This window comes from Oncorhynchus kisutch, linkage group LG6 (assembly GCF_002021735.2).
Source record: "Oncorhynchus kisutch isolate 150728-3 linkage group LG6, Okis_V2, whole genome shotgun sequence".
NCBI lineage: Eukaryota > Metazoa > Chordata > Actinopteri > Salmoniformes > Salmonidae > Oncorhynchus > Oncorhynchus kisutch.
In genome coordinates this window covers 23,621,164-23,635,541 of record NC_034179.2, presented here as the reverse complement: position 1 = coordinate 23,635,541, position 14,378 = coordinate 23,621,164, and the positions used below count along the sequence as shown (strand labels likewise).

Here is a 14,378-nt window from a genome sequence, read left to right as displayed (position 1 = left end):
ACCAAGTTACTACACACGCCCCCAAACCAATCAGCACCTGCCCTTTCTAACAAGACTTAATTGATGAACAGGGTGTAGATCTCAATAGTGTAGCTGTCACTTCTTTCCAGCAATTACAAGTCAATGCAGATTAAGGAAAGGAGAGGAAAAGAGGACTATTGAAATGCAAATGTAAATGTGTCAGTCAGAGTAGAGCATTAAGCACATTGTGAAAGCAATAAAGATTTGCCAGTCACATTATGCAATCAACACCATGAGAGAATCTCAATTGCATACTCCTAGCGTCCTCTCGCCTCGCCTCATTCTCAAAACCCATTGGATGAGAAAGCCAGAGGTCCCGCCCCCCTGACCTTATCCTTCAATTGGCTTTGAGCAGTAGGAAGGTGTCGTGTCTTTGGCTATGCCAGATTAAGTGATATGACATGCTATTCCATGCTATTCTATAATATAATTTCTCCATAATGAATATTACCTGATTGAGCTAATCATGTAAATGTAATTAACTAGAGAGTCGGGAACGAAATAATATTTATAGACCTAGTAATATTTTACATCAATAGCAGTCTAAATGAATCCTCACCTTAATTCAGTCTCATCTGAAAGTGTGTGTGTGTGTGTGTGTGTGTGTGTGTGTGTGTGTGTGTGTGTGTGTGTGTGTGTGTGTGTGTGTGTGTGTGTGTGTGTGTGTGTGTGTGTGTGTGTGTGTGTGTGTGTGTCCGCCCGTCCGTCCTTGCATGCGAGGGTGTGAGCAGGACAGGTTCCTCTCAGGAACAGCACATTACTATCAGTGATGGAGTTACAGAATCGTGTGAAGCTGGAATACTGAGCTTTTTGTTTATTTTTATGTGGTAGTTTAGCACAGAGGGCTCTCCATCAAGCAGCATTGAGCAGTGTGGGCGTTCAACACTCATGACAGAGGTGTTCCTCCAAAAATCAAAGCCATTGATCCTGGCATCTAAGGGTCATACAAGGCCATTGATTAGGCTAAACCAGAGGGATTCGATAATAACCTGGACTCTGAACTCTTTTCACTGATTTGCCCAGCATGTTATTCTGTACTTTCTGTACTACTGACGTACCACTAATACTATATATATATATATATATATATATATATATATAGTATTAGTGGTACGTCAGTAGCACCCATTCATGTCATTATTTTCAGTGGATTAGATTACAATAACAAATCAGTGCCTATATGGGTCGTATATGCAGCTTTAACAAATACAAATCATTGAAGTTGACAAAGAAAATAGGAAAAGTACAGAATAACATGCTGGGCAAATCAGTGAAAAGAGTTCAGAGTCCAGGTTATTATCGAATCCCTCTGGTTTCCTGAGGTAGCAGCAGTCCCAAAATCACAGCATGGACACTGATATACTTTGCAACAAAACTCATCATGTTCGATTATTTCAAGTTGCTTTTCTGAACAGCTCATTCCCTTCTTATAGTGATTTACCAAGTTACTACTGATTTGTTATTGTAATCTAATCCACTGAAAATAATGACATGAATGGGTGCTACTGACGTACCACTAATACTATATATATATATATATATATATATTAGTTGTTTTTTTGTTAGGGTTTGAACGTCGGGCCCCCTCCCCAATATGAACACGTCATAAACCATTGCAAAATGTTTAGATTTACAGGAAATTAGCTTTAAAACTGCAACATTTTCTCTCAGCCTCATGGCAAAATATATAGATTAGCAGGAAATTAGCTATACATCTCAATATTTTCTCTCTGCCCCATGGCAAAATGTGTATAATTGCAGACAGTTAGCGGTTTTCCGCAAAAACAACAAATGACAAAAACCTTGCGGGGGCCTTGCGAAACTGCGTGATATGCCACTGATGGATGTAAAAAAGATTGCATACATATTATGATTTGAAATCAATTCTCACACAAGACAAGATCAGTGCCCAAGCACATAACATTCAAGTAATAATTCTAAATACAACCTTCGGTAATGAAATATCTCTCAATGCTCAATGCTGAAACGAGAAAGCTGTCGGGCCAAATTAGTTACATTCTCTGGCATAGACAAAATTGTGTTTGCGTGGATAGTGTGTCACATTAGATTAGCATAATGCGCTACCTGCTGCACTACAGAACACACCAGTCCTGATAGCCCTGTTTGCTTTTGAGGTGGACCAAAGCCCCAAAGTAGAATGTTGGGATTCAACAGACAGCCCCAATTCATCATGAAAGATTTGGCAGTTCACAGACGGCAATTATTGCACCTGACATGTTATAAATGGGTACCTGCTCCACTAGATCACACAACAGGGATTGGAGGAGGCCCTTTTAACAGGGATTGTTAAAAGGGCCTCCTCCATTATACATCATACAGTAGTTGAGTTTATGTCAACCTTTTTGGAGATGAGTTGATGAAAAATGAAAACCCGTTTTGATTACCACTTGCTGACAGACAAAAGTATCTCAATTGATTTGGATTTCAGTTTACATCAGATTTGCTCCCCCTTCTTTATTGTGACTGCTCAAGAGTGATGTATTGGTAGCTATTTGTTGCAATTTTTGTTGGGGTGGCAGGGTAGCCTAGTGGTTAGAGCGTTGGACTAGTAACCAAAAGGTTGCAAGTTCGAATCCCTGAGCTGACAAGGTACAAATCTGTCGTTCTGCCCCTGAACAGGCAGTTAACCCACTGTTCCTAGGCCATCATTGAAAATAAGAATTTGTTCTTAACTGACTTGCCTAGTAAAATAAAAATAATAAAATTCAGAACCAGGACTAGACTTGGGAAAGACTGTTGGAACCACCCTGAAGCCACACACCCTGGATTCCTCCCCACCCAATCTTTAAAAGCGCATCTCAGCAGTGGGAGGTTGATCCCCAACCGTTGCCATCAACTGTTGTCGATGATACTCCGCTTTTAAATCCCCCATCTTTATCCCGATGTATGACTCTTCTTCCGGATGCTTTGTTCAGACGACGACAGAATCCGAGAGGAGAGTGGTATGATAACACAGCAATCACGACCAACAAATCGTTTCGATGAATACATATGAGGACCACAACGGTGTATATCAGACTCAAGTAGAAGAAATCCCTAGGAATTCAGATGTCCAGGCGCACGATTTCGAAAGTCAGTGGGATCATTCTGAGTTCGATCACAGAAACTTCACTCAGAAAACGTAAGTGCGAAACTTGGGAGATAAATCACCATCATAATAGTACCAGGACATTATGTCCTATTAGCAAGAGTGTCCCTTATACTTCAGGTTGAGTCAGTGGAGAAGTCACTTTGATTTTTGTTCGACATTTGATATCAAATCAAAGGAACAAGCTTGCCTTTTATAATGTGCAAAATGTCAATATTTACAGCTGCAATATGAAACTTTTTGGGCGAACCAATGAAATTCACATAGACATTTTTGTAATAGATCTGTCATTCTCATTGAAAGTCTAAGAAGGGGTATATGTGTTCTATGTGCGCTTTTTCTATGCTTCCGGTTCTTAAATGTCGTTTTTGTGTCTTTTACTTTCAGTTTTGTATGCCAGCTCCAAACAGCTGAAAATATATTTTTAGTTATGGAAATACGTTTCACAGCGGTTTAGATGGTACAATGATTCTCTACACTATACTTGCTTGTTTTATCACATAATTTGAAATTAAGCAAACCATTCAAATTTTAGCAACCAGGAAATGGCGAAGCGATTTCTACACCGTGCATCTTTAATTGAAAACTTTTTCTTGGTTGTTTTACATGGCAGGCTACACCGCCTTCTTGAAATTATGAGTATTAATAAATGGCACAATCTGGGATATGTTATGCTGTTCAATTGTCTTATAATGTAATATAGTATAGACATATATTCCTGAATAATAACATATACATTTCTGATGAGGAGTGGCGATTTTAGTATGTACATCCTGGTGGGGCAAACCAAAAAATATATACAGGTATTTTAAATGCATGCTGAACAAAACATTAATTGCACTATAACGGTGACAAACGGTGCCCACAAACTGTTAGGGCTTACATAAAGCTGTCCCAACAGCAGAGCGTTCTTTTCAATCTTTATCATTGCTACACCTGGCTATCAGCGGAGCCTTGTCTGGCAGCGAAACAGTTCATTCAGCATCATTCACCATTTGTGAATTGATTGCCCCCCATCTAGCTTCAGAGTTTGTTCTGTTAGGTGACCTAAACTGGGATATGCTTAACACCCCGGCAGTCCTACAATCTAAGCTAGATGCCCTCAATCTCACACAAATCATCAAGGAACCCACCAGGTACAAACCTAAATCTGTAAACAAGGGCACCATCATAGACGTCATCCTGACCAACTGGCCCTCCAAATACACCTCCGCTGTCTTCAACCAGGATCTCAGCGATCGCTGCCTCATTGCCTGTATCCGCTACGGATCCGCAGTCAAACGACCACCCCTCATCACTGTCAAACGCTTCCTAAAACACTTCTGCGAGCAGGCCTTTCTAATCGACCTGGCCCGGGTACCCTGGAAGGATATTGACCTCATCCCGTTAGTTGAGGATGCCTGGTCATTCTTTAAAAGTAACTTCCTCACCATTTTAGATAAGCATGCTCCGTTCAAAAAATGCAGAACTAAGAACAGATATAGCCCTTGGTTCACTCCAGACCTGACTGCCCTCGACCTGCACAAAAACATCCTGTGGCGGACTGCAATAGCATCGAATAGTCCCCGCGATATGCAACTGTTCAGGGAAGTCAGGAACCAATACACGCAGTCAGTCAGGAAAGCCAAGGCCAGCTTCTTCAGGCAGAAATTTGCATCCTGTAGCTCTAACTCCAAAAAGTTCTGGGACACTGTAATGTCCATGGAGAACAAGAGCACCTCCTCCCAGCTGCCCACTGCACTGAGGCTAGGTAACACGGTCACCACCGATAAATCCATGATTATCGAAAACTTCAACAAGCATTCTCAATGGCTGGCCATGCCTTCCTCCTGGCTACTCCAACCTCGGCCAACAGCTCCGCCCCCCCGCGCAGCTACTCGCCCAAGCCTCTCCATGTTCTCCTTTACCCAAATTCAGATAGCAGATGTTCTGAAAGAGCTGCAAAACCTGGACCCGTTCAAATCAGCTGGGCTTGACAATCTGGACCCTCTATTTCTGAAACTATCTGCCGCCATTGTCGCAACCCCTATTACCAGCCTGTTCAACCTCTCTTTCATATCGTCTGAGATCCTCAAGGATTGGAAAGCTGCCGCAGTCATCCCCCTCTTCAAAGGGGGAAGACACCCTGGACCCAAACTGTTACAGACCTATATCCATCCTGCCCTGCCTATCTAAGGTCTTCGAAAGCCAAGTCAACAAACAGGTCACTGACCATCTCGAATCCCACCGTACCTTCTCCGCTGTGCAATTTGGTTTCCGAGCCGGTCACAGGTGCACCTCAGCCACACTCAAGGTACTAAACGATATCATAACCGCCATTGCTAAAAGACAGTACTGTGCAGCCGTCTTCATCGACCTGGCCAAGGCTTTCGAAACTGTCAATCACCATATTCTTATTGGCAGACTCAGTAGCTTCGGTTTTTCTAATGACTGCCTTGCCTGTTTCACCAACTACTTTGCAGACAGAGTTCAGTGTGTCAAATCGGAGGGCATGTTGTCCGGTCCTCTGGCAGTCTCTATGGGGGTGCCACAGGGTTCAATTCTCGGGCCGACTCTTTTCTCTGTATATATCAATGATGTTGCTCTTGCTTCGGGCGATTCCCTGATCCACCTCTACGCAGACGACACCATTCTGTATACTTCCAGCCCTTCCTTGGACACTGTGCTATCTAACCTCCAAACGAGCTTCAACGCCATACAACACTCCTTCCGTGGCCTCCAACTGCTCTTAAACGCTAGTAAAACCAAATGCATGCTCTTCAACCGTTCGCTGCCTGCACCCGCACGCCCGACTAGCATCACCACCCTGGATGGTTCCGACCTAGAATATGTGGACATCTATAAGTACCTAGGTGTCTGGCTAGACTGTAAACTCTCCTTCCAGACTCATATCAAACATCTCCAATCGAAAATCTAATCTAGAGTCGGCTTTCTATTCCGCAACAAAGCCTCCTTCATTCACGCCGCCAAACTTACCCTAGTAAAACTGACTATCCTACCGATCCTCGACTTCGGCGACGTCATCTACAAAATAGCTTCCAATACTCTCTCAGCAAACTGGATGCAGTTTATCACAGTGCCATCCGTTTTGTTACTAAAACACCTTATACCACCCACCACTGCGACCTGTATGCTCTAGTCGGCTGGCCTTCGCTACATATTCGTCGCCAGACCCACTGGCTCCAGGTCATCTACAGGTCATCTACATCTCCAGCAGGTGTATCTCACTGATCATCCCTAAAGCCAACACCTCATTTGGCCGCCTTCCGTTCCAGTTCTCTGCTGCCTATAACTGGAACAAATTGCAAAAATCGCAAAAGTTGGAGACTTTTATCTCCGTCACCAACTTCAAACATCTGCTATCTGAGCAGCTAACCGATCGCTGCAGCTGTACATAGTCTATCGGTAAATAGCCCACCCAATTTACCTACATCATCCCCATACTGTTTATATTTATTTACTTTTCTGCTCTTTTGCACACCAGTATCTCTACCTGTACATGACCATCTGATCATTTATCACTCGTGTTAATCTGCAAAATTGTAATTATTCGCCTACCTCCTCATGCCTTTTGCACACAATGTACATAAGACTCTCTTTTTTTTCTTTTTTTCTACTGCGTTATTGACTTGTTAATTGTTTACTCCATGTGTAACTCTGTGTTGTCTGTTCACACTGCTATGCTTTATCTTGGCCAGGTCGCAGTTGTAAATGAGAACTTGTTCTCAACTAGCCTACCTGGTTAAATAAAGGTGAAATAAAAAAATACAAATAAAAGAATTCCGACATAGCTAATATGGCTGACTTGCTTAAACAAATGGGGTTTCTACTGACAATTGAGATATACAAACTATGGCATAAGGGGACGATGAGCGGATAATAGGCCATCCGTAATTTATTAGCGGGCTAGGATGGACGAAGTCAATATAACCATTTGTTCAGCAATTTTGAAATGTACAGCGACAGAATTCAGAGCATGGGCCGTTCTTACAGCATTCTTCTGAACACCAAGTCAGAAACATGGGATAAACAAAGGGGGCCTATGAGCAGACAATGAAAGCTCTGACAATTTTCAATGATTACATTTCTCTAAAACAGGCTTTTGGCTACATGTGCACCACCAAGGCAGAACATTAGGCTAAATTATGAGGTGGAAAGGGACCAAATTATTATGGTGAGGCACATGGGCTACTAACAGCTTACTACACAACATACACTTAGTATTACTTTCTTAGCTACACTATACATATCTCCCTGGCATATTATATAATTTATGCAACAGCATACAATACATTTTTGGACTCACCTTGTTGTGCTGTGCTCTCTTGAACAGGAAGGTGGTGCTTGGGGGCAACTTTCGTCATCAAAGTGTGGCATTCTCTGGATTCATGGTGCTTTCAAAACAACTGGGAACTCTGGGGGGAAAAAAGAAGGTCAAATCATGACGTCAGTGATCTTCAGGTTGGAGCTCTAGAGTTCCCAACTTGGAATTCTGAGTTGGATGACCATTCAAAACATATTTTCCAAGTCAGAGCTAGTTTTTTCAGAGTTCCCAGTTGTCTTGGACTCACTGAAGTCTGAGATTTCCCAGTTCCGAGTTTCCAGTTGTTTTGAACGCTGCAGAAGTCATGCTGGATTGACAGCATGGCCAATGTATTCAACCTTTTCTGGCCCATGGTGTTGAATGTTTATCCTTTTAAACTTGGAAAAGAGACCCTTAAACCCAGACTTGGACTGCACACCCACTCCACTGAATAGCAAGCTAGTGATTGCTTTGCAATGCTTGCAGTTAGACACTGATTCACTTTCAACCCACTCATTGTTGAATTTGCGATTTCCAACTTGTTGTGTAATACTTATGTCAAATGGCCGATTAGCACCGATACGTTGTATCTATAATTTTTCTTCATATGACAAGGCTTGAAAAGGATTTACCATTTACATTGTTTGCAAACTGGTATGTGACACGTATCAATTCCAAAATAACATTCAATACAGAAAAAAAATATATATATATACAGTGCCTTCGGAAAGTATTCAGACCCCTTAACTTTTTCCGAATTTTGTTACGTTACAGCCTTATTCTAAAATTGATTAAATAAATAAAAGATCCTCAGCAATCAGCACACAATCACATTTACATAAGTATTCAGACACTTTGCTATAAGACTCAATTGAGCTCAGGTGCATCTTGTTTCCAGCGATCATCCTTGAGATGTTTCGACAACTTTATTGGAGTCCACCTGTGGTAGATTCAAATGATTGGACATGATTTGGAAAGGCACACACCTGTCTATATCAGGTCCCACAGTTGATAGTGCATGTCAGAGCAAAAAACCAAGCCACGAGGTCAAAGGAATTGTTCGTAAAGCCCCGAAATAGGATTATGTCTGGGGAAGGATGCCAAAAAATGTCTGCAGCATTGAAAGTACCAATGAACACGGTAGTCTCTTCCATTTTTGTGGTAATGCTGCAATTAGTTGGTTGTAATTTTGGGTAGAGCAGACATTTGTCGTGACGCCATTTCCGGTCACAACTTGCAGACTTTTTTACGTGTTGCTGTGCGTTTTGTTGCCAACCTTACTTTGCTACCTGACAACTTTACGGTTTTTACTTTTTAGTTACCGTTTATATTTTGTTTTTTCCCTCACTCAACTTTTTTTCATTAAACTTTTTCACTCCGGATGCTTTATCTGGACGTGGTAACATTAACAGGATGTCTTCTAATTGCAGTCCCTGTACTCATAATATACAGGAGAACGACCGCCTTACCGAGAGGATAGCTGTGCTGCAAGCCCAGCTTCAGACGCAATCGTTAGGCAAGGGTAATTTCAGTGTAGGAAAGGATGAAACAGCGTCTGTGCCACCAGTAAGTACAGATAGTAACGTTATTATAAATCCCCTCGCACGGTCCCCGCAGCCGGACATCTTTCTCACGGTTTCTGGAGGGAAATGCAGTAGGAATGCTCAACCATCAAAGTTATAATTCACTGTATCGCAATTCCAGTGGGTCAGAAGTTGACATTCACTAAGTTCACTGTGCCTTTAAACAGCTTGGAAAATTCCAGAAAATGATGTCATGACTTTAGAAGCTTCTGATAGGCTAATTGACATCATTTGAGTCAATTAGAGGTGTACATGTGGATGTATTTCAAGGCCTACCTTCAAACTCAGTGCCTCTTTGCTTGACATCATGGGAAAATCAAAAGAAATGAGTCAATTTTATTTTTAGACCTCCACAAGTCTGGTTCATCCATGGGAGCAATTTCCAAATGCCTGAAGGTACCAAGTTCATCTGTACAAACAATAGTTTGCAAGTTTAAACACCATGGGACCACGCAGCCGTCATACCACTCAGGAAGGAGATGCATTCTGTCTCCTAGAGATGAACATACTTTGGTGAGAAAAGTGCAAATCAATCCCACAACAACAGCAAAGGACCTTGTGAAGATGCTGGAGGAAACGGGTACAAAATAATCAATATCCACAGTAAAACGAGCCCTATTTCGACACAACCTGAAAAGCCGCTCAGCAAGGAAGAAGCCACTGCTCAAAAACTGAAATAAAATGCCAGACTATGGTTTGCAACTGCACTTGGGGACAAAGATTGTACTTTTTGGAGAAATGTCCTCTGGTCTGAGGAAACAAAAATGTAACTGTTTGGCCGTAATGACCATCGTTATTTTTAGAGGAAAAAGGCGGAGGCTTGCAACCCGAAGAACACCATCCCAACCGTGAAGCACGGGGTGGGAGCATAATGTTGTGGGCGTGCTTTGCTGCAGGAGGGACTGGTGCACTTCACAAAATAGATGGCATCATGAAGACGGAAAATCATGTGAATATATTGAAGCAACATCTCAAGACATCAGTCAGGAAGTAAAAGCTTGGTCGCAAACGGGTCTTCTTTTTTTTTATAATATGTTTATTATTTTACAATAAAAAATCAAATAAAAAAAGACAGCAATACTAACAATGACATTCATTGTACTGTTGAATGTGATGGCCAATTTAGATGATAAAACAAAACTTAACTCACACATACACAACGTAAAACAAAATCCTATTAGGTGGTACATGTATATGAAGACAGCATATAGTCATTACAAGCAGATGACAATGACCCAAAGCATACTTTCAAAAATTGGGGCAAAATAGCTTAAGGACCACAAAGTAAAGTTATTGGAGTGGCCATCACAAAGCCCTGACCTCAATACCATAGAAAATGTGTGGGTCGAACTGATTCACCCAACTTATTGTGGGAAGCTTGTGGAAGTCTACCCAAAATGTTTGACCCAAGTCAAACAATTTAAAGGCAATGCTACCAAATACTAATTGAGTGTATGTAAACTTCTGACCCACTGGGAATTTGATGAAAGAAATAAGCTAAAATAAATCGTTCCCTCTACTATTATTCTGACATTTCACATTGTAAAAATAAAGTGGTGATCCTAAGTGGCCTAAAACAGGGGATTTTTACTAGGATTAAATGTCAGGAATTGTGAAATCCTGAGTTTAAATGTATTTGGCTAAGGTGTATGTAAACTTCCGACTTCAACTGTGTATATATTTCTTGGAGCCCCACCTAGCGTGAATTACGTGTCAGCACTGCTCATGAGTCTAGTACAACTATCTTACACCTGTCTTACCTTGAAATAATCCAAATTATGAGTAGGCCTGTTTATGATATATTATTTATAACACTCCCATTTTGAGCATTTGCAAACAAACATAATATAGCCAAATATGTGTAAAACTATTGTATCCTGTTGATCACATGAACTGTCAGGCCTTGCATTCATAGCCCCATTTATTAATTGGGGCTATGAATGGTGGTAACATATCCCCGGGCCCATCCTTCCGCTTCATTTTACAAGTAGCTAGGCCGCTGTCATTGGACTGAACAGATTGTACAGCTTTCTGAGTGTAGGTTACTTAAAGAACACCATGAGGCTGCATTTATTTAACTGGGCATATGAACTCTATATAGAGAGGACTGGATTGAGACAGATGTCCCCATCAGGACTTCAGGATATGTTTTGTTTAGCTAGTACTGTACAGCAAACGTTTGGCTTTCAATCAAAGCCATCAGAATTCAACAGATGCAGATCAGACCTCTCTCCATAGAGACCAACACCGGTCATCCAGTTGCTCAATAAAAAAAACTCAGACCAAGGATGTTGTGTATTATAAACAGGATGGTTCAAGCAATGAATGCTGATTGGCTGACAGCCGTGGTAAATCAGACCGTTTTCCACAGGTATGACAAAACATTACTAATTACGTTGGTAACCGGTGTATAATAGTAATAAGGCACCTCAGGGATGGTGGTGTGTCCAGTGCATAAGAACAGCTCTTAGCCGGGGTTTATTGGCCATATACCACATCTTCGAGTCTCATTGCTTAATCATCCTTTATATATTGGGAAGTAATGCAGCGATCAATACTTATTTGGGTTTTGGAGAGGTGGTTCTATAAAACCATCCATTTTACTCAGAAACACGCATGCTTTTTTCCCTGTTGTCAACCTGTCTGCAAATGCATTCAATGTTTTATTTACTTAGATATGGTCAGAATGCTAACGTCACGAATGACAAGGAATGAACACCAACAAGCAAAGAGAAGATGCATGTGTAATGTGTAGACACTTATGCAGACTATCACAACCACAAAATACCCACCCAAGTCATTTTAATTCACTTAACCCAGTCAGATTGACATTTTGCGCCAGACATATCGTTCCACTGTTTGTGTTGTTCTTCCCGGTGCCTAAAGGAAACAACTTTACTGGTGATTAATGTATTATCAATGCACAAAATTCTGGTGAGCAAGCCATTCCATCTTCTGGGGCAACAAGTTGACAAGCTACATGTAGGCCTAATTATAAATTGACAAATGTACAAAATATGGCCTACCTGAAACTTCAATAAGTAGAAAGTTCTCTAAATTAGGGGTTAAGGTAGCCACTAAGCCACAGTCAAATACAGAGTATTGACAAAAGTGGATTGATCTGCACAGGGAGCCTACTTTTTGAAGTGATTTGTTTGACCATCAGATGAAATCACACAGCACCCATGACAAGCAATACTGGGCCTGCACACCCTGCAAAAAAATAGCAAACTGGATAAGATGTGTACATGCCACAGTAGCCCATCCCAAAAAATTAAACTACACCGGGATACAAACTTTTCCCGGTCATTGTAAACAGGATATTTACATGCAACAACTCAAATAGACTAACCAACTACCCTGACCAGTACAGGAAGTTGGTGCGCATATAAGTGGTCGACAGGTTTATTACCTTGGCATAGATACCTAATGCTCTGTAACGTCTGAAACAGTAGTTTATCCCACCCATGTTCATTTGACAGACCGTTTGTTGGAGAATACACCCAAACATATCCCCATCTGAGTTTTAACTTTTATTTATGTCAGGCAAGACAAGGTACATAACACATTTGTATTCATGAATTGAACAAGTTACATAATTTATTGCATGGATGAGAGCAGCCCAGGGAGTATAAAACATATTTCTACAGAGAGAGTTCAAAGAAAATTCAGTAGAGGGCAGCAAACCAAATGCAGCATTGTCAGATGATCAGTACATTCTGCTTTCAGGAAATGAAGACGAACGTATCCTCTCCCATCCTAATGATAAAAAGAATGTCTAAAACACAAGTGGAATACAAATATGCTCAATAGCCATATAGGAATTAGCACTAAAAACATTGAGTATACCTCTGTAGCTCTCATGTCAGTAGGCTTTTAGTGAAGGGTAATTGTGTCCCCCCCCCCCCCCCCATGCTAAGTAGTGAGGAGCTGTAGGCTACCTGGTACTCTTCCAGTTGTCTGCAGGGCATGAAGCCACAGAGCGCAGCATCCACAGGGTCTTCAGCACTCGCATCCCATCAGGCAGTTGGAAACACTGACCAACCCAAGAGCTACAGGAACCTGGGGGAAGTAGGTGGGGGGGGGGGGTGCAGTTGTGATGCAGTTGCATAACATTGGAATTTCACCAGTCACATCCATTGTTACAGTCAAGGTAATTCAGATTGAAACAAGGGCCACATTGTGGAAGGTTAAGATGCATTTCTTATCTAAATATTGCACATTACACCTTGCTGAACACATCAAGGATTACACACCTGCCTCCCATAACACAGAGAAAGCCACAGAGGTTTGCAGACCCCGATTACCAGTCACACCCAGTAGCTTGGCCTGTTGTTTTGGTCCCGTGACTCCTGGAGCAGTCTCCACTGCACTCTGATAACGGCCTCGGAGCTCAGAACCGACCGCCTCAATATCAAGCACAGAGCCCAGCTCATTTCGCCACACTCCTGTCACATTGCATGGGATTGCCTGGAAGAACACATGCAAAATATGGTCACCACTGTGTCAATAACAGCAGATACATTTCATGACATAGTGTATCTAAAACAGGAAGTAAGAGCAAGTCTCTGATTTTTATCTACAAGGAATCTGTATTGTTACACTGCTCAAATTGTAATAGTGGAGCCCACTGATTAATTATATTTTTACCTGAGGTAGCAGCAGTCCCAAAATCACAGCATGGACACTGATATACTTTGCAACAAAACTCATCATGTTCGATTATTTCAAGTTGCTTTACTGAACAGCTCATTCCCTTCTTATACTGATTTACCAAGTTACTACACACTCCCCCAAACCAATCAGCACCTGCCCTTTCTAACAAGACTTAATTGATGAACAGGGTGTAGATCTCAATAGTATAGCTGTCACTTCTTACCAGCAGTTAAAAGTAAATGCAGATTGAGGAAAAGAGGACTATTGAAATTAACCCCTAATTTGAACATTTGCAGGTGTTTCTTCTCTATCAACACAAGTCCTCTCACAAGAGTTTCTAGTTTATTGGCTGTAGGTTAACCGATTGGCCAATGAAATGTACACCCGTCTCGACAATTCTCAAACCTGAACCAGGTTTCCATCCAAACGTTTTATGTGAGTAAGGTACGTCGGATAGAAAATGTCATAATAGGCCTGATGGAAATAAACATTTTGTCGGTAAACTTTCACAATGTCCACGAAACAAAATAACCTAGACATGGTGGATCTTTTGTGCCGGTAAAATTAACTATGCGAGCAATGTTGGTGGAGACGACTTTATGAGAAAATAATCATAAAATAACCATCATATTGAACTCACATCAAGTCACGCAATGATATGGTGTGTGGTCCTCCCACTACTACTCGTCGGGGAAGCATGCACTTT

At 41.5% G+C, this 14,378-nt stretch overlaps 1 protein-coding gene across 1 annotated transcript; it reads right to left on the bottom strand.

The window, feature by feature from the left end:
- Positions 1-12,530: 12,530 nt before the first annotated feature.
- On the bottom strand, positions 12,531-13,801 carry LOC109892085 (avidin-related protein 3). The gene is made up of 4 exons (XM_031826445.1): positions 13,667-13,801; positions 13,273-13,486; positions 12,958-13,078; positions 12,531-12,775 (listed from the first exon to the last, which is right to left on the bottom strand). The coding sequence occupies exons 1-4, from the start codon at positions 13,730-13,732 to the stop codon at positions 12,742-12,744; spliced, it is 435 nt and encodes a 144-aa protein (XP_031682305.1). The 5' UTR covers positions 13,733-13,801; the 3' UTR covers positions 12,531-12,741.
- Between the last annotated feature and the right edge of the window lie 577 nt (positions 13,802-14,378).

Bases quoted from the DNA above. Each gene is read 5' to 3' on its own strand.
- LOC109892085 (XM_031826445.1), bottom strand. From the start codon at position 13,732: ATGATGAGTTTTGTTGCAAAGTATATCAGTGTCCATGCTGTGATTTTG. The intron at 13,487-13,666 runs GTAAAAATATAA...GTGTTCTTCCAG, and splicing joins TGGGACTGCTGCTACCTCAG to GCAATCCCATGCAATGTGAC. The intron at 12,776-12,957 runs GTAGCCTACAGC...TTTTATCATTAG, and splicing joins GACAACTGGAAGAGTACCAG to GATGGGAGAGGATACGTTCG.